At 37.9% G+C, this 24,155-nt stretch overlaps 2 protein-coding genes across 4 annotated transcripts in view; one reads left to right on the top strand and one right to left on the bottom strand.

Annotated features, from left to right (window-relative positions):
* Positions 1 to 316: 316 nt before the first annotated feature.
* Positions 317 to 11,236, bottom strand: LOC143292845 (UBA-like domain-containing protein 2). The gene is made up of 3 exons (XM_076603469.1): positions 10,995 to 11,236; positions 10,734 to 10,820; positions 317 to 6,584 (listed from the first exon to the last, which is right to left on the bottom strand). Exons 1-3 carry the CDS (start codon positions 11,100 to 11,102, stop codon positions 6,357 to 6,359), a joined length of 423 nt encoding a protein of 140 aa, XP_076459584.1. The 5' UTR covers positions 11,103 to 11,236; the 3' UTR covers positions 317 to 6,356.
* The window catches only part of LOC143292844 (E3 ubiquitin ligase RNF157-like), a 24,813-nt gene continuing 11,779 nt past the window's right edge, over positions 11,122 to 24,155 (top strand). For 2 of the 3 annotated variants that reach the window (XM_076603465.1, XM_076603467.1), the window contains exons 1-9: positions 11,268 to 11,675; positions 12,526 to 12,644; positions 14,594 to 14,682; positions 16,180 to 16,323; positions 16,837 to 16,954; positions 19,080 to 19,143; positions 20,235 to 20,395; positions 21,845 to 22,078; positions 24,027 to 24,141. In XM_076603465.1, coding sequence (XP_076459580.1) covers positions 11,585 to 11,675; positions 12,526 to 12,644; positions 14,594 to 14,682; positions 16,180 to 16,323; positions 16,837 to 16,954; positions 19,080 to 19,143; positions 20,235 to 20,395; positions 21,845 to 22,078; positions 24,027 to 24,141 — 1,135 coding nt within the window. In that variant the 5' untranslated portion in view covers positions 11,268 to 11,584. Of the gene's footprint in view, positions 11,245 to 11,267; positions 11,676 to 12,525; positions 12,645 to 14,593; positions 14,683 to 16,179; positions 16,324 to 16,836; positions 16,955 to 19,079; positions 19,144 to 20,234; positions 20,396 to 21,844; positions 22,079 to 24,026; positions 24,142 to 24,155 lie in introns of those variants that run through there. The other variant, XM_076603466.1, reaches the window with a different exon arrangement.

The raw sequence follows: 24,155 nt of genomic DNA, 5'->3' as shown, positions 1-24,155 counted from the left end.
TTTCAAATCATTTTAGTCTGAAAAAGCATGTATGAAGGCAACTTTTCATTTTTGGAAACACATGAGAGAGAGAGAGAGAGAACAAAACACTTAATGTAGGTAATTTATCCAGTACAAGGGTAGTGTCCATTCACTTCAAAACATAACAGAACATTCCTTCTCTCTCTCTCTCTCTCTCAATGTACACATACAAAGAGAGAGAGAGAGAGAGAGAGAGAGAGAGTTCCAGCATCTGTCACCCATACAGACATACATACTCATACATATATACTCATACAAACACACACATACTCACACACAGTGACAAGTCAAATCAGAGAGTAGCCAATGGTTTTAATGACAGCAGGATGACAATGACACTGACAGTGCACATCACCCACAGACAAATTTACAATGGCATGGACTCCAATTGTCCATAAGATATCCATCAACATTTTAGCAGTTCCTTTTTTCTTCTGAGGAGTTGCCACAACATTCTAAAATTTCAATTGTTTAAACAATTCTTAAATTTAAACTCTTTCACATTTCCAAAACTTTAAAATCACATAAAAAAAAAAGAGAAGAAAAAAAAGGGAGCGTTTTTGAATGAGTATGGCGGTGTGTGAAAGAGATAATGTTTTCTTTACACCATTCTTTAGTTTTCAAATCACCTGTTAATAGTTAATTCATGACTGCACGTGCTGATTGCCCAGGCGGTTGATTTTGTGTATTTCAACTTTTCTTTTTAATCACCATTAATTTATTGTTTCTTTTTTTCCCGCTCTCTCTCTCTCTCTTAAAAACAAAGAACTGAAAATTTAAGCAAACTCTGACACTTCTATGGACTGTTACAAACAGCTTGTTGCTCAAGTTCAGAGCCCATATATATATGCCTGCAAACACAATATTTTTGAAATCTTGTTTTGGGATCATCTTCATCATGAGGACACTTCCTGCCTTGCCCTTCTACAAGGTCAAGAAAGGGTCAGGGGTGAATGGGCACAAATCAATAAACCAACAGACTCAAAATATAAAGTGAAAAAGGTCAACATGGTCATGATCAATCATGCATTTAACATTAACACCACAATCAATCATTATGTGTACAGGGTGTTTGGGGGTGGGAGGGAGTGGGCTGGGGAGCGGGGTATGAGGACTGGAGTTGAGGGAGGGGGAGACATGAAAGGAAAGTCAACAATGTTGAAACAGAAACCAGCATGATTGTTAACATCAACACCACCAACAAAAACACACCATGATCAATTAAGTTTTTGATGGACTGACACTAGCATCTCTAGTCAAGGGGTTGGAGGTGGGACAGGGTGGGGGTGGAGGTTGTGTGATAATGTTAACACAAGCCACGTATATTTACACTTAAAAAAAAAAAAGAAAAGAAAAAAAAAAAGAAGAAAAAGAAAAGAAAAGAATAGAAAACCAGAAAACACAACTGATCATGTTTATAAAACATGAACAGTTTGCCCATCATAAATGAAACAAAACGCACACAGATGGTGAGGTATACAGAGATAAGGACAGGGGAAATTGTTTCTTCTCAGCAATACAGTAAAAGAACATGAATTATAAGTAACTCCTCAAAGAAAAAATCCACTTTCCATGAAGGTAAGACAGAGCAGCATCTGAATCAAATAACATGTACACAGCCTTCTCTAACAAGGCTACATGTATAAAAATGACAGAAAAGAAAATGAAAGGTGATTATTTTCATGCACTGAATACAAATTTCATTCATCTCTTGATCAAAGACACTAGCAATATACAATATAATCACAAATTATGAAACAGCAAAAATCCATGCTGGGATTTGTAGAAACACACATGTACACACAGACATGTTAAACAGCATTTTATAGGAATCTGGTCATTGTCCAAAAGAACACATCTCAACTCGCCACTGTGCCAAGATAGTGAGCACACACACACACACACACACACACACACTCATATTGCATTGTAACCATATCACTAAAATAAAGAAACACACACACACGCACACACACACACACACAACCAACCACAAAAACAAAACAACGAACCAAACAGGTACAAATTACTGTAAAACTGTAAAATTCAACAGAGAAAGATTCTGTGAAATGAGATGACATGAGAGAAAGAGATAGAGGGAGGTAGGGAGGAAAAGAGCAAGAGGGAGAGAGGAAGGAGAGGAGCAATATACTGATGATCTATCATTTGGTGCTGCTTTTATAGGTACACAAACTGATAAATCAAACTTACAAACCATTCATAAGCCTGTACGTATTTGTTCCTTACCTTTTAATAAATGTGCACAAATTAATAAATAAACCTCATTTGTCAAGAGTAAAATGTTTAAGAACTAGAGAAGGAAAAGATGTGTCTGACTCTTTGAAGTCTTTTAACCTTGATACATACTGGTTACATACCATGAAGAATGTAAAATGAATGCAGTTGGCAGTGCGCTTTTCTTTATTCATATTTAAGTAGCATGCTACCAGAAGAAGCAGAAACATGGGATTTAAAATGAAATCTTTAAAAAAAAGAAAAGAAAATTGAAAAGAACAGATGAGAACTGAGATTTACATGGTTTACACATCATATCATTTATCATGATGGATGCTATCCTCTCTATGCTGAAATAATTTGTCAACCTAGTTTTTCTGTGCAAATTCCCATTTTGCTTCAAAGAATTCTTGGGAAATTTCTGATTATTTCATCCATGTGCCTTTCTATTTCTCAGATGCAAAACATCTCAAAGCAAAAATCAAATAATCAACTAATGAAAATGAACACATTCTATCAGTATCCTCCAAACAGAGGTAGAGAGAGAAACTAAAGAACAGGGAGAGAGAGGAACGAGAGAGAGAGAGAGGGGGTGGGGGTGGGGGTGGGGGGCTCAAAGAGAAAAACGGGGGAACAGCAGTGTTTCCAAGAGACGAACATGAACAGCCCATCAACTCAAGATTAACCAAATCTCCCTGATTCATGAGCAAGGAATGCACCTAAAGTAGAAACCATGTAATCTGCAGCATCCATCCCTGCAACCAATCCACAATGATTTAGCCTTGGCAAAACTACACCCATTGCAAAACTATCTCCACAGCACACCGGTTTCAAAACAATATCCGAGGAACAAGCCTGAAACAAAGGAGACTGTAGGAAGAGTCATTTATAACCTGAACCATTTTCATACCTCGACCAGATGTTTCCAGTCACCTTTCAAACTCCTCAGCAAGCTACTGACTGGTGAAAATGGAAACCAACAAGAACACAACTCCCATGACAACTTCACTTGTTGCTTATTTCATAGCCGAGCCAACCACAAAGGGGCCATTTCAGGGCTGCCATGACTTTTTCCTGATTTTGTTGTTAAATTATGCACTTCTCTTTGACAAACACGACCAAATTGTCACAAAATGCTGTGGCCTTTTATGCTCTGCTCTCATGATGACCTGTTTTGACTCCCATCTCCTTATGTGCTTGGGCTGAATGTTCTCAAGGTCTTTAGTGGGCAGATTCATGGGAGGTAGTAGCTGGAGGGATGTAGTCTCCACCCTGGAAGAACGCTCATTCAGTCTGACTCCGCGACAAAGCTAATATTGTTGTCAATAGGGGGCTTGCAGTGATTAAAAAAAAACAACAAAAAAAAAACAAAAAACAACCCTATTTGCCACAAAATAGGGCAAATACTGACAAAACATCAATGAATAAGACCATGAGAGAGACATACTGATTATTACAATCACTGTAACCGATTGTTTAAAAAAGAAGAAAAAAAAAAGAGAAAAAAAAAGAGATGAAAAGTGCTTAAAAACCAACACCAAACAGAGCAGGTTTATGAATGGACAGCACTTGAATTAAGCACTGCTGAATATTAAAATCAATGAGCTGTCTTGCTTTTTAGTAGTATGCCAGATATTTCCAATGTCATGAAAATACAACTCATACAGATTAGCACTGGCTTGTTTTATGTTCAAATCCACTGGGGTTTTTGATTTTACCCCCATGACATGCTTCATACTTTTATAACTTTGAAAGCTATGTCTGTACTCCGAAAGATGGTGAAAAACATAAAGGTTTTTAAGTTGCTAGTTCAAACCCTCTCCTTTCAATGCCCAAAATGCTGGCTGCAATAATGAAACGGTCAGTGCTGGACTCTATATTTCAGTAAGATTACTGGTGGCTTATCTTAAATTTTCCAATAATATTCTGCTGAGTGTATACAGACAGAGGCAGTTTTTATTATCACACTTCAATTTATAAATATATTTCTTTCTCAGATTTTGTCTTACTGCTAAATTATATATAAATTATGATATTTTCATGAAACCAACTGACTTTCCTGATATAAAACTCATCTTGTTATACTGTATTCTTCACAAAAAGCATGTGAACTGAAACCCTGTGAATTACACAAACATAAAAAATATTGGTAAAAACAAGGAAGGATAAAACTTTCAATAAAATAATTTTCATTCATCTGGCTAACTCTCATGTTCAATTCTCGCCTTACAAAGACTAAGACTAGTAAGAGAATAATTATACATTCACACATATTGTGTATTTCTATTTGAAGAGGAAGGGGGGGAGGGGTATGGAGGAATCGACTGAATTGTACTTGAGATCACCTCAAAAACAAAAAAAATGTAGTTTGTGCTACCAGCAAGCACCTGTCAGTGACACAATGACAGCCAGCCAGTCACATATGCACACAAACTGCCTAACAAAACACCATTGCCAAACGAACAACACTCCACCAGTCAACATTTAAAATCATCCCCAAAACCTCTACACATGTTGGAATTTATGACACATTTGCACATGGCTATATTAATGACTGATGGGGTTGGGGGAGGGGCATGAGGGAGTGGGTGGGTGGGGTGTGGGGGGAGGGGGAAGGATGGATGATGCAAACAAACTTCAGCATGCAATGGAGGGGCTCTGAAAAACATACAGTACCATTCTCACAAGGATTAAGCATTGAACAAAACTGGTGAAAGATCTGGGAGTGGAGGTGAAGATGGCTTCAATTTACAGATGGTTGGGCCACTAAGGGTGGGTGAGTTTTTATAATCAATAATTAGTACACAGTAAGGGGAGAGGAGTATTTCAGGCAGACAAAATGAAGTGAAAAGCTACCATACAACACACATATATAAATATGTATATACCCGACATACAATAGTGAAACAAAAAAGATCATTTTAAATATATCCTCCAAGTGTATGGATGAGGTGATATAACTGACATAAATCAACACGATCTGACACACACAGATGTTCACAATCTAATACAAAGAATGAGAGATAACAAATCCACATTTCAAAGCTTTAGTAAACTAGAGTCCCAGACAACTGATAATAATCTAGGTCAAGTGTATTCTTTGCTGGCATAATCAACTATGTGCTGCTACCTTCAAATAATGTGAAAAAAAGTTTTGAACACATTGCTTGAATTGAAATTAATAATGATGATAACAATGGTGACCTAATGTTTGATATTATACAGTGCACCAACTGAATCAGTGAAGATAAACGACAACTTTATTTTATAAAAGCACAATGATAATAATGTGCATGCAGAAAAGTAAAAGAAGAATTAATCTGTAGTTTCTTGTATCAAATAATACAAAAGGTGGTTCACAGACAAAATAATGATGGTGAAGAACAAACACCTGCAATCAACAAAACTACACATATAGTATGTATAAAATTGTTCTCCAAAAAGCAAGTGACTACACTTTTTCACTACTCAAGTAATATACCTCATTCCACTGACATACGACATGAGTAAACAGATCTATCTTTTGTTCAAAAGTGAAAGTCAAATAAGAGTTACACTGTCTCTCATACTACTGCTTCTTAGAGGATACACAGTGGATGTGATCAAGTACAAAAACTGCCTGCATGAGCTCACACAGGAGGCAGAGAATGCTGCAATTGGGTTCCACTCAGCACTTCTTTATCATCCTGTTTAGTTCTTGTACCTCATCTCGGAAAATGAATCCAAATAATTTCCTGCTCATGAAGAAACATTTCACTTAACGATAACATAGTAAACTTAACTCTTTTAAATGATCTCATTCCCAAAAGAATGGGGATAAACACCCTCTTCTTCCACCTTTTTAAACTCACTCCTTCTGTTTTACCTTTTCAGTATAAAAAAATAAAAAAAAAGAAAGAAAGAAAAAGAAAGAGGCTGCCTTCTGCATCTCCTCACCGACTCCCAAATCCAGAAACTTGCCAAGACTACACTGACGATGCCATGACAAACCAGTTACTGTTTCAAAGGCTGTCCTTTCTGTCCAAAAACCAACCATCATGGACACACTGATAATAGTTGCCTTCACTCCACCCAACCAAATGCCAAAGCGTCTGTATTGTCTATCGTTGTGTCTCCATCACCTCCATGGCTTTGGGGGAAGTCGCCATGGGGGGATACTGTGGAGAAGATGTGTTCCAAGGTGAGTTGTGAGAGTGACTTGTGTATGATGGGGAGGTGGGAGATCCAAACATTTTGCTGCCAGACTCAGCTGTGGAGAGTTTTGAGAGGGCTGCCAAGGCATCAGGGAAGTTAGGGGGTGTAGCTGGAGTATTGGCTGGGGCACACAACTGCAACAAAAAAACAACAACAAAAGCCAATTTAAAAACCCTGAGCTAGTCACTGACTGAAACTGTTATAAAGTACTGCACAGACAAAAATGAAATAATCACTTTACATAAAGCTAACTTTGCAGTAGTCTTTACATACTAACATAAAATTGTGTTGATGAACTACTGTGATGCTTACTTCAATAATAACTTCAAAATAAATTAATCAGTGAGAGAAACATTTCTCCTTCCCTCTTCTCTCCTCAATGTCTGTCCTCCTCCAGCAGAGTACATGTAGCCAAAATCAAATAAAATAAGTGTATAAACTAAACTGAATCATACTAAAGAATCATGGTACTGGCAATGCCCACAAAACTATTCCCGACATGGACTGAGTGTTTTTGATGTACCTGCTGTGAGTGTGAGTAATATGTGTGCATGCACATGTGTCAATGCCACTGTGTTTGTGTTACAAAATCATAAAAATGTGCAAATAAAATTTTTATAAAATACTGTGCCATAATATCAAACACATCTAAAATACAGTTATTTAGTATCAAAAATATTAATAGCATAAAACACATATTATCTATTTATATGTGCTGCAATTTCTGGCTTCATAATACAGTTTAAACCCCAAAATTATACTATCATGTTACACTTAAGCCGCACAGGTTGTTTGTTAGTGTCAATGCTCTTTTTATCTCTTATTTAAATTATTGTGAGAGGCTGTTTACTACAAGTGTCAATGGTCTTTTTATCTCTTAGTTAAACTGTTGTTCACAACAGATGACTGTAACTTGATTTTCTTTGAACAATAAATACTTATTTTAGATTAATGTACACAACACTACAGTAAGAAAATCTATTTTGGTTGTGAATCATTTTGTTTGCCTTCGCAAAATATAATTTTTTCCCCCCAGCATTTACTTTAGCTTATTTAAATTTTAATTTATGCTACATTGTATACATACAATAATTAGTGTATACATATTCAATACTGTCACATTATGGATACAAAAAACACCACCACCACTTTTCATTTATGGTTTGGTGCCAGCTCCAGATAATTTCAGCTAGAATTAAGTACACACACTTGCATGCACACATACAAGTCTACTTCACTCTTAAGCTGGAACAAGTTGAATTTACTATGAATGATATTTGAATTTCATTTTTTCCCTGGAGGGGTTATAAATAACCACAACCAACCTTTAAGGTGATGCAAGCAGCATTCATTTTAACTTATGCAGCAACAACAGCACTGGAATACTCAAGGAACATCAAATGAAAAACAAAATAATTGTAAAATACCGATTTTGTTTTGTTTCTCTTGTATAACATGAACAAAAAAAAGTACTCTACTGTAAATGTAACCTTAAACTTTGAATTTTAAAGCATTTTTTCCACTGGTACCCTGGGCACAGATCTACAAGCTGTGCAGAAAAATATATGTGCATCATTTATATATATTTACTAATTTAGACAGTGAGTGAAATCTGCATCCAGTGTGAATTCAACGAGGCGATAGGTAAACATAGTCATGTTCCTCTTGATGCAATGCACTGAAGGATACATGTAGCTGAATATCAACTCTTAAGCTGTGTTTGCACTTTGTTTTTTTTAATACATTTTTTATTACCGTCCCCCCCCCCCCTCTTTAAAATGAAAAGCATTCCATGGATGATTATCCCCTGGTGTGCTGAGCAGATCACTCTCAGTGCACAATTCCTCCCCAAACAACTGTTGTTACAATGTCAGCCCACCTTTTTTCCCCCTGGGGGTCATACATTTTCAATGGTCTGATGGTCTGCTTTTGTCTACATCAGTACATGTGTGTGTCTATTTTTGTGTAAGTATAATATATCTATCTATACCGGTATATATGTATCATTCATATTGACTTAATGAATGGGATACACAGATCCAATGGGACAACCACGTGTCTGAGTTAATGTTGCATTTCCACAACTGTCACATCAACTTCATAGTTCACATCACTAAATAAAGTATATTTTGAAGCTAATAATGGCCAAATTAATCACACCACATTGTCAATTTCATCCAGTCTATAGCTATTTTTAACTGACCTGCTCATGACAAAAAAACAAAAAACAACAACCCCCCCCCCAAAAAAAAACAACAACAAAAAAACAAAACAAAAAAACAAACAAACAAAAGAGCAACATCCAGCTAAAACCATATAACACCCCAGTCTCAGGGACCTCTCAGACTATTAAGTATGGAACAGATGGTGAAAGGTGGAGTGACTGTGAAGGAAACCATTACAGCACAGTGAGCACTGTAACACTAACAGTCAAGCCCAACCAGCCCCATTCACCTGAATGCATGCCAGGAAATGGCGAGTTGGCAGAGTTCCACAACACAAAAAGAGGACCATACACAGAGCTGCAAAGGGTCTTTATTTATGTGCCTTCTGAATGCCCTGTGGCTCAGACATGGTTCTGCTTGAACAGTCATTAATTATAAACATTGAAAGCTGTATGATTCTGTCATGGTGTGAAGCCGTCTTTACAACCAAGTCCAAACTGAGCTCTGTACAGTATACATTAAAAAAGAAATAAAATAAATAAAGAAAAAAAGTTGACACTTTCCTGGTAGTTACTTGGTGGTTTGTACAGTAAGTTAATGCTCATGGATTAGTTTGTGTGTGTGTTTGTTGGTGTTTTTCTGTGTGTCTTTGCATGAGAGACAGACTCAGAGAGAGAGAGAGAGAGAGAGAGAGAGAGAGAGAGAGAGAGAGAGAGAGAGAGAGCAAGCGAGAGCGAGCTAGCTAACTGAAATATCATGTGTGAAGCAAATCTGTTGATAGAATAATCTATCTAATTTAGTAATTATAGTATAAAAAGAAAAGAATGAGAAAAGCTTATTCTACCCCCCCCCCCTAAAAAAAGAACATAATAATCATTAAATGAGTTAATCTACAGTTCATATATATTATTTTGGTACAAAGTATATACAGATTATGTAACATTCAGCAAGCTGGTTTTCATAGTCTCCCTCTCCATCCTATTAAGGCAACTACCTACTTAAACAAATTCATCATTACCTATGATGGTATCTGCTTCATCATCTACAACTATCTAATTCTAAAGCATATTTCTAGATTCAGAATGTGCTGTTTAAGTATCCATCATGATAATCAACTTCAGCACTACTTGTAAATTTCAGTTAACACTTCACAGTGTAAACACTGTTTTAATCAAGTTAATGTATACTTTTTGTTTTATCATAAAACTGCAATATGCTGTTCCATCTTTTCATACTTCTTACCATAGCTAACAATAATAACAGTACCACAAAAAAACAACTAAAAAACCCCACAAAAAACCAACAAAAACCAAAACCAACAACAACAAAAAACAAAACAAACCCAAACCAACCTCCCCTGCTCCCCTAAATAAATAACCTCCAAAAACACTATTTTGCAAAGTAAATATTATTGATTTTTATTAAACAAACAAACAAAAAAAAAAAAAAAAAAAAAAGAGAAGAAAAGAAAACTCACATCACATGCTAATACAAAGGCAGAAAAATATTTTCATAAAGTTGATTAGCAACAGTACATATTGTCTGTGTTCTGTATCACAGTGCTATTTCTATTGAGGTTACTGTTATTTGTGACAATTTTGTAATTTATTGACTGCACACTCATACCATAAAAAATCCCCAAAACATAAAACATTTAAAACAATTTTCAAATGTTGCCTTTTAAGCTGTGTTTAAAGAAGATTTGGGTTGTGCAACATATTATTTGATGTTGCTTGTTTCGCTCTCAATCAAAAAACTGCCAGAATAAATGCTGTCTCTTTTGTGTTCATGAAAAGTAAATGGAAAAAAGATCGGGGTCCTGCTTTTATTTTGTATGATTAGTCATTCACTTGAGTCACCGGTCTTTGTTGTACTCTTCGCATTATATATATATATATTAAAAAAGAAAAAAAGAAAAAAGAAAATTACTACGCACGAACGCAATTTTTTAAAAAACAAAACAAAAAAACAACAACATTACAATGCACAATCGGGGGGATTAACCAAACAACGTGTCTCTGATGTCGTGTGATCCACTCTTGTTTACCAACAAAAGCGCCTGCTCCTACGCACTCGTGATGTCATCAACATGGTCGAATACAAACCACGAGTACTCACCGGGTAATTTCCATTTGTATGGTGTCCGTTGCATGTTCGACATCTCGTCGGGACTGCTGTCTCTTGGAAGAACATGCTGAGAGCAGTCTGAAACACGGAATACAACGGCGTTTATTAAATAGTTAAAAACTCACGAACACAACACAACTATCCTCAACCACTCACTCAGTCCATAGCAGTCGAGTCATGTCTGCGCAGAAGTAATGTCAGACTGAATGATAAACATTCGCCATGTTTACATCCGCTCCAGACAGTGCTCACCTCAAACTGCCATTTCGCAGCTTGTAGCAACTGTTTGGCCTGCTCGGCATGACATCCTGCTGCTAATACAAACTGGTTAATCATAACTTGTTGTTTGAGGTTGTCCATGGTTGGATTAATACGACTGTTTTCAAACGATAACCTGGTTCCACACTCCTTGACCTGACTGTAAACACAGCCCGATAGGCTTGGTGTCGGAAAATGTGATTGATCAACCGGGATTGGCGACCTGTGAGGCTCATTGCGATTGGTTGGTGCACTGCAAACGGGGGAGGAAGAAAGAACAGCGAACATAGCATTTTATGAATGTGATCAATTTTCTAACGCATATTACAAATGACAAACTGAGGAAATCCGAAGGATATTTTAAACATAGAGTTTCTGAATATACAGTGTGATGAATAGTGACAGCATCTGTATATGTTGAAGGAGCGAAAAAACTCTGGAACTGTTGTGTTGTATTTGTTGATTTTTCATCTCATAATAACACAGTGCTATGTATGACGTCACTTCCTGCTTCCTTGTAGAGTGATAGGCTTGTGATCTGCGAGGATAGAATAATATTGAGAAACTTGTTTAGAATAGACACGATGGGTGCTACTTTTTCAAACAGACGCAATACAGGTGTCGAAGCTGTTGACATTTCGTCAACAAATGCCTATCGGTACCCACCAAAGACAGGTATCGTTGACAGATGTAATGTTTTGTTGAGATCTATACTACGATTCATTATTTTTTGTCGACGAGCATCGACAGTTGCTCAACATCAGGGATCAAACATCTGCCTTTCCTATGCATATCAGAGTAATTTTGAAGAAGAAAAGAATCCGACAAATGAACAATCACACGATCACCTTGTATTTTCTGCCTTATTTTCGCAATGTACAGTACAGGCAGAGACAGTGATCGCCAGGGGTTCTACAAACGCACTCAGCTTGATCTTGAAAAAAAATTCTTCAAAATAGGAATGGCCTTGGTAACATTAATGCTAAACGATCCTGATATATTTTCAGCTAATACTTACAGTACAATCTCAGTGATCATCCAGTATGATGATCGTTTCATGTTTCACTTTTTACTCACTACACGGTGTGTGTGTGTGTGTGTGTGTGTGTGTGATGAAGGACGTTGTTAGAATTTACAGAAACATATATATACCATTATTTATGTTACTGATGACCAGTATCTGGTTTGAAGTCTTGAATCTGTGAAAAGTTTTAACAAATTATGAAATATTCTTTCCTTTTCCTCGTTGTTTTCTTCTGTTAATTTCATATCAATATTGTCACAGCCTGCTGAATGATATTGATTTTTATACATTGTAGCCTTTCTTTTCTGTGTCCAAACCAGCCCCATTAGTCATGGATTACTAATTCAGTAATCAGTTTGATATCAAATTATTATAGCTAAAACTACTGTTAGTATTACCTGGTAATACCCTCGATTAGATAGTATCCAGATCTATTATGTGAACTGGATTTTTTTGTTTGTTTATTATTATTATGCCATGTTCTTTCCATTTTGTTTCCAGGAAGCTACTTTGGGACGCACTTCATTATGGGGGGTGAGAGATTTGAATCCCCACAGCCAGGAGAATATTTGTTTGGAGAAAATGAAGACCTTAATTTCCTCGGCAATAAACCTGTACCTGTAAGTATGTTACTAGTTAAAAGATACCATGAGCAAATTTGTACTGTGATAGTGTGAATGTGATGCACATTCAGATACAGTATGTTGTTATTTGCAGTGTTTGTATATTAATTTAATTTGAAAAAGATTGAAAGGATGGCAAAGAAATAAGGCACTATTATAGTATTAATATTATTAACAAGTATAGATTTTCACATATGTAAGCATGATTGTGTGGTTTGTGCTATTTGTACATTAATTTTTGAAAGACGAGTTGGTCTGTTGTGAAGTTTATACAGATCAATCAGGATTAGTAGATATTTTGTAAATGGTTTAACAGTAGTTCGCTCAGTTGCATAGTGAATCACTGCTGACTTAAACTGATTCACAGTTGCTGCTGAAAGTAACTAGTAAGTGGGCTTTTTGACTCACTTGTGTAAACAAAGTGAGTCTATGTTTTAACCCTGTGTTCGGTTGTCTGTGTGTGTGTGTGTGTGTGTGTGTGTCCGTGGTAAACTTTAACATTGACATTTTCTCTGCAAATACTTTGTCAAATGACACCAAATTAGGCATAAAAATAGGAAAAATTCAGTTCTTTCCAGTCATCTTGTTTAAAACAATATTGCACCTCTGGGATGGGCAAAAAAAAAGAAGAAAAAATGAAGCCTAATTATATGCAAACTGCATTTACTGTTATATTTAAATTTTTTGTATTCTGTAAACTTGGCACTTTGATCTGATATTCTGACCCAACAACAAGAGCAGTCATTATTATCATTTTTTGTTCAAACAGGAACTTCTTTTGCTAAGCATGAAAGTTTTATTTATTTTGCAAACATTTTGGTGCAGATAGTAAAAAAGGGAAATTACTCTGTAATTAATGCTAGGGGACTTAATTCGAATCTGGTTAGGACTTTTTTTTTTCTTTTTTCTTTTTTTTTTAACGCAAAGCTTTATAATAACAAATACAGAACACATTTTAGCTATTAGATTTTAAAAAAAAAAGTGTATCACAAGTGAGTCTTGAAGGCCTTGCCTCTCTTGTCTTCATTGCTTGAGTGCAGCAGCATGTCTGTCAGAAGTTGGGTAAAGCAAATGCCTTCGGAAATTGTGTTCTTGTCATGACAACTTTAGTTGTGTGACTTAACAGTGAAAAGGCTAGGTTGCAGTTCTTTTATCTTCTTTTCCTTTGATGTGACATTTCCTGATCGTTTTTTGTTTTGTTCTTTTGTTGTTGTCTTTCTCAGTTTCTGTGATTCCTCCTTTTCTCTCATTTCTAGACATTTCAGTGTTTGCAGACAGTTCATTTGTGAAAGTGTAGACAGTAGAGGTAATTGAAGAAGATAGAGGAGATGCTAAACCATGCAAACTTACACTTATTCTGGACAGTGCAGTCACTAGTTAAGTATTTAGGTGCATTCATATGGAGTCACTCAGTGGCAGTTACTCAACTTACTATATATATTTTTATCTATACTGTGTATAGAGGTAATGTTCATCACTTGACTGTCTCTGTCCAAGCATACATTTCTTTTTGTAAATCCAAATCCCTATTTTGTGCATGCATACATGCACATGCACACTTACCCTGGGAAATGTGTGGGCACATGTGTGCGCACAAATACAGTATGATAGGTCTATGCCTTGTCATTCAGCAGGAAAAGTCCTCTAAGTGTAACAAATAGAAAAATGTAATTTCCAAAAAGTGAAGAAAGAGAAAGACCCTTTTCATTTTGCATGGATGAGTCCTGTAACCTGTTGAATTGAGTTAAGGTCAACTTTATGTTTTATTTTTTTTTCATGTTTGTGTTTTAAGAAAAAAAAGAAGTGTTTTTGTTATGAATATTGTCACTTTTCTAGATTATGGACATGTATTTTTGTACTGTGTTGATAAATGAGTTTTATTATGGAGTAATGTTAAGGATTTGGATTATCGTTATGTGTTTGTTCTGCTTTATTTCTTTTTCCAGTTCCCTTACCCAGTTCCTACAGGTAACGAGCCAACAAAAACTCTGAAGAGTCTGGTATACATCCGGAAGGACTCCCTGCGCCTTGTCAAGTACGTGCCATGCTTTTCAAGTAGTTGATATTACCTCTTGGCAATGCTTGTGGGTCATAAACCATACATATAGCTCTTTGGCAATAGTCTTGTAGTGATGTAAATCATTGTGCAGTGTGCTTGCAGTTTACATGTCATCCCTATGCTTAAACACTCCCCCAACCCCCTCCCCCAAAACCTGGATTTTTTGTGGTTTGTTATAAAATGTTATTGTGATTTAATTGCTAAATTATCTAACATACAGAGTTGGGTGGTGATTATTGTATTTTTGTCTGTGTGCAATATTACACAATTCAATTACAGTACAGTATTCTTTATAATTTAGTGGAAAACTGATCGTATTATTCTAACATTCAAAGAAATTAGTACTGGATGTGTGGAAAATAACAGGAAAAGTCAAAAGTGGGATAGGCAATTGCGTGGTTATTGGTGTGTGCATATGTATACAGGCGTGAATTCATATATATTATTTTTTGCTTCTTATTACTGTAGGGCAATGTTGCACAACAGGATGAACCATGCTGTAAGGTGAAAATTTGATTATATTAGAGCAATGGATATGGGATATTACATTGTATTTTATTTTTATGAACGAGAAGAAAAAGAACTGTATTTATTGAATTGTATTGCATTTGAATCCTCTGTGTCACAATGGATATGTATATATATATATATATATATGTATATGTATATTATATATATATATATGTATATATATATAAATGATATAATTTATTGTGCAGGGCAGTGACTACAGAATATTTGAATAATAGAATATATAATAGTGTAGCGCAATAGCTTCAGAATATTTAAATAATGGAATAAATAATTTTGCAGAGCAACGGTTTCAGGATGTTTTAGTGGTATGAATTTTTGTGCAGAGCAATGGTTACAGGATGTTTTGAATTTAATTATATGAATTTTTGTGCAGATCAATGGCTACAGGATATTTAGATAATGTAATAATTGTACAGAGCATTGGCTGCAATATGTTTTAATGATACGAATTTTTGTGCAGAGCAGTGTCGAAAAGATACTTGATTAATGTAACAAATAATTATGCAGAGCAGTGGATCAGTAATGTTTTTGAATTTGAATTACAGAAATGTTTGAATAATATCATGAATTTTTGTGCAGAGCAATGGCTGGATGTTTTAGTAATATATGCTGTTGTGTAGAGCAATGGCTACAGGATGTTTTAGTAATATAGGCTATTGTGCAGAGCAATGGGTACAGGGTGTTTTGGAAATATAGGCTATTGTGTAGAGCAATAGCTACAGGATGTTTTGGTAATACAGGCAGTTGTGTAGAGCAATACTACAGGATGTTTTGGGAATATTGGCTGTTGTGTAGAGCAATGGCTACAGGATGTTTTAGTGATGTAGGCTATTGTGTATAGCAATGGCTACAGGATGTTTTAGTAATACAGTAATTATAGGCTATTGTGTAGAGCAATGGCTACAGGGTGTTTTAATGATATCATGAATTTTTGTGCAGAGCAATGGCTGCGGAGAAGTTGTCCCTGGATCAGGAGGACTCAAGCACCCAGTACAACATAGAGTTCATGTTTGACTCGGATGTACGATGCACAATCAGGATCCACTACTTTGCCGCAGAAGAGGTTGCGGGAGGGCACATCATGTATGTGGAGATTTTTGTGTCTGGAGTGTGCCCACATCATTTATAACCTCAAGAGAGAGAGACAGAGACAGACAGACAGAGACAGAGAGAGACTTTACATACCTGTGTGTGCATGTGTGCAATGTTAGTTGTAATATATCAGTGGGTTTCATACAAGAAATTAAAGGGGTGTTCCTGCATACAATCAGGGTACATTGCATCTGAATTTTTCATTTCTTTTGCTATGCAAGTTTGATTCTTATATCAAGAAGCGATGTACATAATTAGAGTATGATGCTTTAAAAATTTTTTTTAGAAGGTACAGTTTTGTGAAGGAGACATCTCCATGTCTGTGCATATGTTTAAGAAAATAGGTTGGAGATAAACTGAGAAAATAGAAGTAGAACCAGGAAAAACAGCTAGATCTTAGGACCAGTGCCTGTTGTACTCTGGGTTTCAACCTAGTTAACTTATTCATGAATAACAAAGTTGTGCATCACTGGCGGTGATAGGGCGAAATGTGCTGTGTATCAGGTATCACTCCAAACACGGGTCACAGAGCTCTGAGGTCTACCATTACAAGCGTGGAGTTGCCCAGGTCTTCAGCCAGCCGGGTCATCTCATTGACCCCAGTAAATTTCCTGAAGAAGAGGTAAGGTATACTTTTGAGTTTGTGTTTCTGGTGGCCCTGTGTCATTTTGCTTTGATGTGAGACTGTTATTTCTTTTCTTAAATGTGAGCATTCCTTTCTTGTTTTTTTATGCCTTTATTTTTGTACGCTTGTTCTTTCTTTAAATAAGTTTTCAGAGAATTTAAACAGGTTTAATGCAGTGATGACTCTAATTCCGTGTAGCTGAACCCTTTTTTACTGCTGAGAAAAGAAAGAAAACCACGCATATGTTTCTTTGTGGGATTGACAGAAAGCATGATTCAGCACCTGAGAAATCTACACAACACCTGTGTAAGAGTCACAGACCACTTTCAGTCTTATCATGTCCTAGTGACATGGAGACAACTATGTGAAAAGTATGACCATGAGTGCTGCATGGAAACAAGTTCTCCTCTTGATGTGTTACACAATGTTGGAACACCCAGCCACATTTTGTGTTGCTTGAGCCACTAGTGGGATTATGAATGCAATCCCTCTAAAACAACAGCAGCAACAAAAATAGCAGGGAAGCAGTAAGTTAAATGACCTACCAGAAATAGACGGACATGAAAAGGAATGGAGTTGATTTGTAATAGCTGTCGTTAAAACTGAAATTGCTGGTTATAATAATTAAACTGCTGGTCGTGAAAGGCCTTGACCCAGAGACTGTCCGTGCATGACCAATGTTGTGCAGCACAGACAAAACACTGGAGATGAAGACACACACACACACACACACACACACACACACACATACACACACTCATACACGCACACACACTTCAAAATTTGTGAAGTTAACCCTGATGCATGCTATCATGGATGTGCTTTTTAAGGATTTTCACAATCACCATCCAAGTCTTTTGACCTTTCTTTTAACCCTTTCATCACCAGAAGTGCAGAGCTAGCTCACTGCACAAACCAGCTGAGCAGCAGGACACTTCTGTCAAAACCAGCTGTGCAGGAGAGGGAAAACTGTGTCACCACCAACCCACTTTAAACTGCCACACCTTCGCTTCTACTCATTCAGTCTTCTTCATTCATAGCTCATTTTAAAGGGCAAAGAATGCAAATTATGTAAGCATTTTTAATTGAATGAACACATTGACTGAAGTATGTACTTTTGAATAGTTTTCACATACTCTTATTGTTTTAAACATAAAATACACTATTTCAAGTGAAAAATGAACACACAGACTGGGAAATACAACTGGAAACATAGACATATCACAGTTTTATAAAATGTGCACTCACCTTTGTGAAGGTATGAGAAGAACACACACACACACACACACACACACACACACACACAGAGTATCACCAGCATTTTCATTAGAGAAAACACCACCACCACACACACTGCATGTTGCAAAACTGGAAAGTTTCATGGTTCCTTTCACAAATGTCTTTGTACATTATTAAATAATGTATTTCTGTCAATTTGATATATCCAAAAACCCCCCAAAAAAACACACTAAAAAAACACCACATCATATTTGGAAACATCAACACCATGCACACTCTGTATTGCAATACTGGAAGGTTTCATGGCTCTTTTCACAAATGTCTTTGTACATTATTAAGCGTCTTTGTGTTACTTGTCAATCATTCTTGACCGGTCTGGCGAATTCTTCTCCATTGTCACTGTCAGCAATCGGCACACCAGTGGGAGAATTATTGTCTAAAATCGTTTGCAGTGCTGACATGGTGTTGTAAACACCATTTTGTTTGTTTCCTGAAGTGCTGGCCATGCTTTGCCTGGAGAAATCTGCTAAATAAATTGGGAAATGTTAGACAACGTGCATCAACTTGCAACTCGAACGTAGAATAGATGTTCTGGAAACATGTGATATGAACATTTTGAACTTGTGTGGTTTCACGAAAAGAAGAATGAGCAAGGTTGGTAACTCTAGTGTACAAGTCGCCGGTCGGTGCCCGAGGCGTTGAACGCACAAGTCGCCGATCGGCGTCTGAAACGTTCCATTAGGAAGTTGCTGATTGGCGTCTGAACCGTTGAAAGGCTCAAGACCACTGAACACATTGGGCAACAGTTGTAGGCTGTGACAAAGTAGCTTGCTATGATGTGTTCAGCTGATGCATTGCCTTGTTGTGTGATGCTTGTGTGCAGTGGCAGTACAGTGTGGAGAAGGAGATCTATCCCATTGTCATACACTGTATGGTGGAAGAAGAGGGTAAGTGGTGGTATGCAAAGTGCCAGACTCACTGCAGGATATATGTTATGCCTGACCTCAGTGTTGTGTTGGGTTGTGTTGTAATGTATTGCATTGCATTGTATTGTATTGTATTACTTTTTGTAAGAACAGATTTCTGAGTGTGAAATTCGGTCTGCTCTCCCCAGGGAGAGCTTCTTGTTGTAGTGCAGTGCCACCAGTTTTCTTTTTCTTTTTATCTGCCTGCAGTTGTAGTTGTTTTCCTGTCAGAGTGGATTTTTCACCAGAAGTTTGCCAGGTACAACCTTTTTATTGACATTAGTTCATTTACATGCACTAAATGCATGCTATACACCTTGGTTTATCTCCTCATCGGAATAACTAGCGTCAAGGTCTAGTGGAGGGGGAGAAAATACTGGCAGAATGTGGGATTCGATCCTGTTTGCTCAAATTCTCTTGTTCTTTAGGCGGATGGTGCATGTTATTACTAGTCGTCCTGCTAGGAACATGACATTGACAGTAGAATGGGAAAATGGTTCTTCTCTACAATATTTTATTAACTAACATTTTCAAAGTGTTTATGTATTGAGCTTGCATTACCAAAAACATAAAGTGTATGTGTGTGGTCGCCTGTGTTTTCAGGCGCACACATATATGCATGCATGCATGCATGCACCACTTACAGTCCCTGTGGTCACATCATGTGCTTAAGTGTCAGAGGGCAGTAAGTTCAAGTGAGCATAAGGCAGTGATTTCTTACTGATATCAAAGTGTCATGAATGTCTGGTGACAAACTGTAATTTACTTTGCACACACATGTGCTTGGTGATTCACGGACACACAGATGCATGATTTACATATTAAATTAAAGAACAAATGCACATACACACTCACCTTCACATTATCATTTCACATACATTAATACACTTATTTTAAAACATAGTTACACACACAGACACAGACACAAACACACACACACACACACACACACACACACGTGTGTGTGTGCGCACACACACACACACACACACACTCCCACTCTCTCTCTCTCTCTCTTGCACCCTTGAAAAAACAAGAAGAAGAAGTAACAAGCAGTTTACATCTGTGGACAGAGCACATAGGCCACTCGCACATCATGTACGCTGTGATCGAAAAAAGCCCAGAGGGAAGCTACATCATCAAGCCGCTGAAGCAGAAGCAGTTTGTGGATGGTCTCTGCTACCTCCTGCAGGAAATCTATGGCATTGAGAACAAGAACATGGAGCGCCTTAAGGTGAGACTTACGCACACATACTTTGGCTGGGTTGTTTGAGGAGCAACCTTTTCAGCATCAAGCTAGTTAAGCATACTTTCTTACTTATTCATTACTTACTATTTTAGTTTACTTACATTTTATTCCAGTGTTTGCACATGTTGAACAGTGAATTTTTGTACCTTGGTTTTGGCAGTAAACCAGTCTTGAGTTTTGAATTTACCTTTGTTGAAATAGTGCAGACTTAGGAAAAATCTTGATGCGAAGTAAAGTTTGGGTGGCAGAGATTGCACATCCAACCCAGTCCAGTTGTGTGTTCACAGTGGCTGTTCATTCGTTTTGGTGTATTCTCTTTGTTTCTGTCTTTTCTTTTCTTTTTTCTTCTTCTTTCTTTTATTTTTACTGCTTGTTCAGTCATTGTTGATTTCTCTGTCTTTTTTTGTCTTTTTCAATTTGTCTTTCAAAGATGTGTTCGCAGGTTTGTGTGATGTTTCAGTGGACCATAATCCTTGAGATTCTGATTGAGTTAAAAAAAACAAATCTTTTAGCATTGTCTGTTTAGTTTGGGCTGATTTTTTAAATATTATTATAATAATAATGTAGAAAATATAGCACTGGAAATTTTAAATTGTTGTGGAAAGAACATAACTGTTCTCCATACTGATCAGTCTGTTGGAGCATGAATTCCTGCTAGAGAGAAGTTGCGCGCCCCTTTTGCAGGTGTTCGAGCTTTGCTTCACCCATTTTATATGACTTCATCTGTCTTCAGCCAAATCAAATGTATTTTCCTTTTATAGTATTGTTTTCACTTTCACATCTCACTTTGAGCTAGCTGAAAAGACACTCAAAATGGAGTTGATAACCGATGATGTTTCATTTAGCATCGATTATTTTCATATATGACGTTATCCTGATCATTGTGGAGATCTCCCCAGCCCCATTGCATTATTCCTGAAAAGATCACAGAAAGAAAACAGTCAACTGTCATCTGTTGACATATCGCTGATTACATTGTTCCTCAAACACTGGAGATAAGAAATAGTAGTCAGCTGTGTTGATATGTTGACACACTGCTGATTATGTTTATTCTCAGAATAGTACAGTAAAGAAACAGCACTTTTTCATCAGCAGTCAAATATGATGATATCTTTGATGATACCTTGACAAAACCACTGAATGAATTATTCGCCAAAAGAGTGCTGTGAAAAATAGCAGTCAGCTGTGATGATACCTTGACATACTTACATCATTCCTCAAAGTGTAATAATCATACGCAGTGATGGTGTGTTGACATACTGCTGATTACCTTAGTCATGAAAGAATACAGTAAGAAAATAATAGTCGGCTGTGAAGATATGCTCACATACAGCTGATTATATCATTCCTGAAAAGAGTATTGTAAGGAAATAGTTGTTGTCTTTGATGATACTTCGACAAACCTGCTGATGACGACTGAACACTTTCACACAGGATGTTGACCCCGACGAAGAGGTGGAGGACAGCGGGGCGGAGTGCGTCATCTGCATGTCAGACATGCGCGACACACTCATCCTGCCGTGTCGCCACCTGTGCCTGTGCAGCGCCTGTGCCGAGTCGCTGCGCTACCAGGCCAGCATGTGCCCCATCTGCCGGGTGAAGTTCCGGGCTCTGCTGCAGATTCGTGCCATGAGGAGAAAGCTGCCGCCCGTGTCTGGGCAACAGCAGGTAGGTCGGAGGATGGAGTGGAGTGTTGGCCTAGAGGTAACGCGTCGGCCTAAGAAGCGAGAGAATCTGAGCGCACTGGTTCGAACCACACTGGCAGTCGTCAGTATTTTCTCCCCCTCCACTAGACCTTGAGTGGTGGTGTGGACGCTAGTCATTTAGCGCATGTAAAAGAACACATTGCAGCAAAAGGGCTGTCCCTGGTAAAATTCTGTAGAAAAATCCACTTTGATAGGAAAACAAATAAAATTTCAGGCAGAATAAAGAAAAAAAAGAAAGAAAAAAAAAAGGGTGGCGCTGTCAGTGTAGTGACTCGCTCTCCCTGGAGAGAACAGTCCTGAATTTCACACAGGGAAATCTGTTGTGACAAAAAGAGTAATACAAATACAAATACAATGGGTATCTTGATATACAGAGTTCTTGAAAAGTTAAGGACCACATGGGAGGGTGGAGGATGGATCACGGGTGTATTAACTGTACAGGATTCACAAAAAAGTTAAGAATCACCTGACAGGATGGAGTACCCTTGGGCATGTCAGTATTCAAGGGTCACAGAAATTGAGGACCATGAGGGAGGGAGGAGAACACAGGGATGTATTGATATACGGGGCTCACAAAAAGTTAAGTACCACCTGGAAGGGTGGAGGACCCATGGATATATGGATATAGCGAGTTCATAAAACGTTAAGGATATATGCCTGCGTGTGGGTAACAGCAGGAAGGGTGGTAATTGGACCATGGTTGTATTGATGTAGAGTTCATAATAAGTTAAGGACCACATACCTTTGTCTGGGCAACAGCAGGAAAGTGGTAGATGGACCATGGTTGTACTGATGTACAGTTCATAAAAAGTTAGGGACCACATGCCTGTGTGTGGGCAACAGCAGGACGGGTGGTAGATGGACCGTGGTTGTACTGATGTACAGTTCATAAAAAGTTAGGGACCACATGCCTGTGTGTGGGCAACAGCAAGAAGGGTGGTAGATGGACCATGGTTGTACTGATGTACAGTTCATAAAAAGTTAGGGACCACATGCCTGTGTGTGGGCAACAGCAGGAAGGGTGGTAGATGGACCATGGTTGTACTGATGTACAGTTCATAATAAGTTAGGGACCACATGCCTGTGTGTGGGCAACAGCAGGAAGGGTGGTAGATGGACCATGGTTGTACTGATGTACAGTTCATAATAAGTTAGGGACCACATGCCTGTGTGTGGGCAACAGCAGGAAGGGCGGTAGATGGACCATGGTTGTACTGATGTACAGTTCATAATAAGTTAAGGACCACATATCTTTGTCTGGGCAACAGCAGGAAGGGTGGTAGATGGACCATGGTTGTATTGATATACAGTTCATAAAAAGTTAGGGATCACATGCCTGTGTGTGGGCAACAGCAGGAAGGGTGGTAGATGGACCATGGTTGTACTGATGTACCCCACCCCACCCCCATGGTGTTGCAGACAATACAAGTGGAAATTTTTGGAGCAAACTAGATCACGACAGCAGATTTTTACTGCTGTTGAAGTGATTGAAATGCTTCAGACTGAAGGTTTCTGCATCGACGAAGATGATGAAGACATTGAATAAAGTATCTGCAGTGAAGAAAGCTACCAGCAAGAAGGTACTGACAGTGACTCAGCTTCTGAGGGCTGTGAAGAGAGGGAGGGGGGTGGGTGTACTCACGATGGTAGAAGAGGGATCAGTGGGTAAAGTACCGGGAGTTTCATTCATATACTTTGTGTTTTGTATTTTTTGTGATTCTTTTCCTAACCCTAACAAAGGGGTCATCTGCAGGGGAAAGCAAGGGAGAAAACTATTTGTCCGGAGTGAGTTAACCCAGTTATAGTTAGCACACACACACACACACACACACACACACACACACACACAGACACACACACACACACACACACACATCTTTGTGGTCACAGTGTGTGTGTGGGTACTACAGACGGAGCCGGACGAGAACCCGGTGAGCCAGGAGGGGGTACCTGCGGGCTTTGAGGCCATCTCCCTTGTGGAGGCTCTGAACGGTCAGGTGGTGCCACAGAATGGCCAGACTGAAGGTGAGACCTGATCC

The sequence above is a fragment of the Babylonia areolata genome, chromosome 18 (assembly GCF_041734735.1).
Source record: "Babylonia areolata isolate BAREFJ2019XMU chromosome 18, ASM4173473v1, whole genome shotgun sequence".
Taxonomy (NCBI): domain Eukaryota; kingdom Metazoa; phylum Mollusca; class Gastropoda; order Neogastropoda; family Buccinidae; genus Babylonia; species Babylonia areolata.
The sequence above is the reverse complement of the archived record's forward strand: the minus strand, read 5'-3'. Positions and strand labels throughout refer to the sequence as shown.

What these genes read in the sequence shown, in the direction of transcription:
- LOC143292845 (XM_076603469.1), bottom strand. Translation starts at nt 11,102, where the DNA reads ATGGACAACCTCAAACAACAAGTTATGATTAACCAGTTTGTATTAGCA. An exon ending in CTGCGAAATGGCAGTTTGAG is followed by an intron (nt 10,821 to 10,994) that starts GTGAGCACTGTC and finishes TCCGTGTTTCAG; the next exon opens with ACTGCTCTCAGCATGTTCTT. An exon ending in ATACAAATGGAAATTACCCG is followed by an intron (nt 6,585 to 10,733) that starts GTGAGTACTCGT and finishes TTTTTGTTGCAG; the next exon opens with TTGTGTGCCCCAGCCAATAC.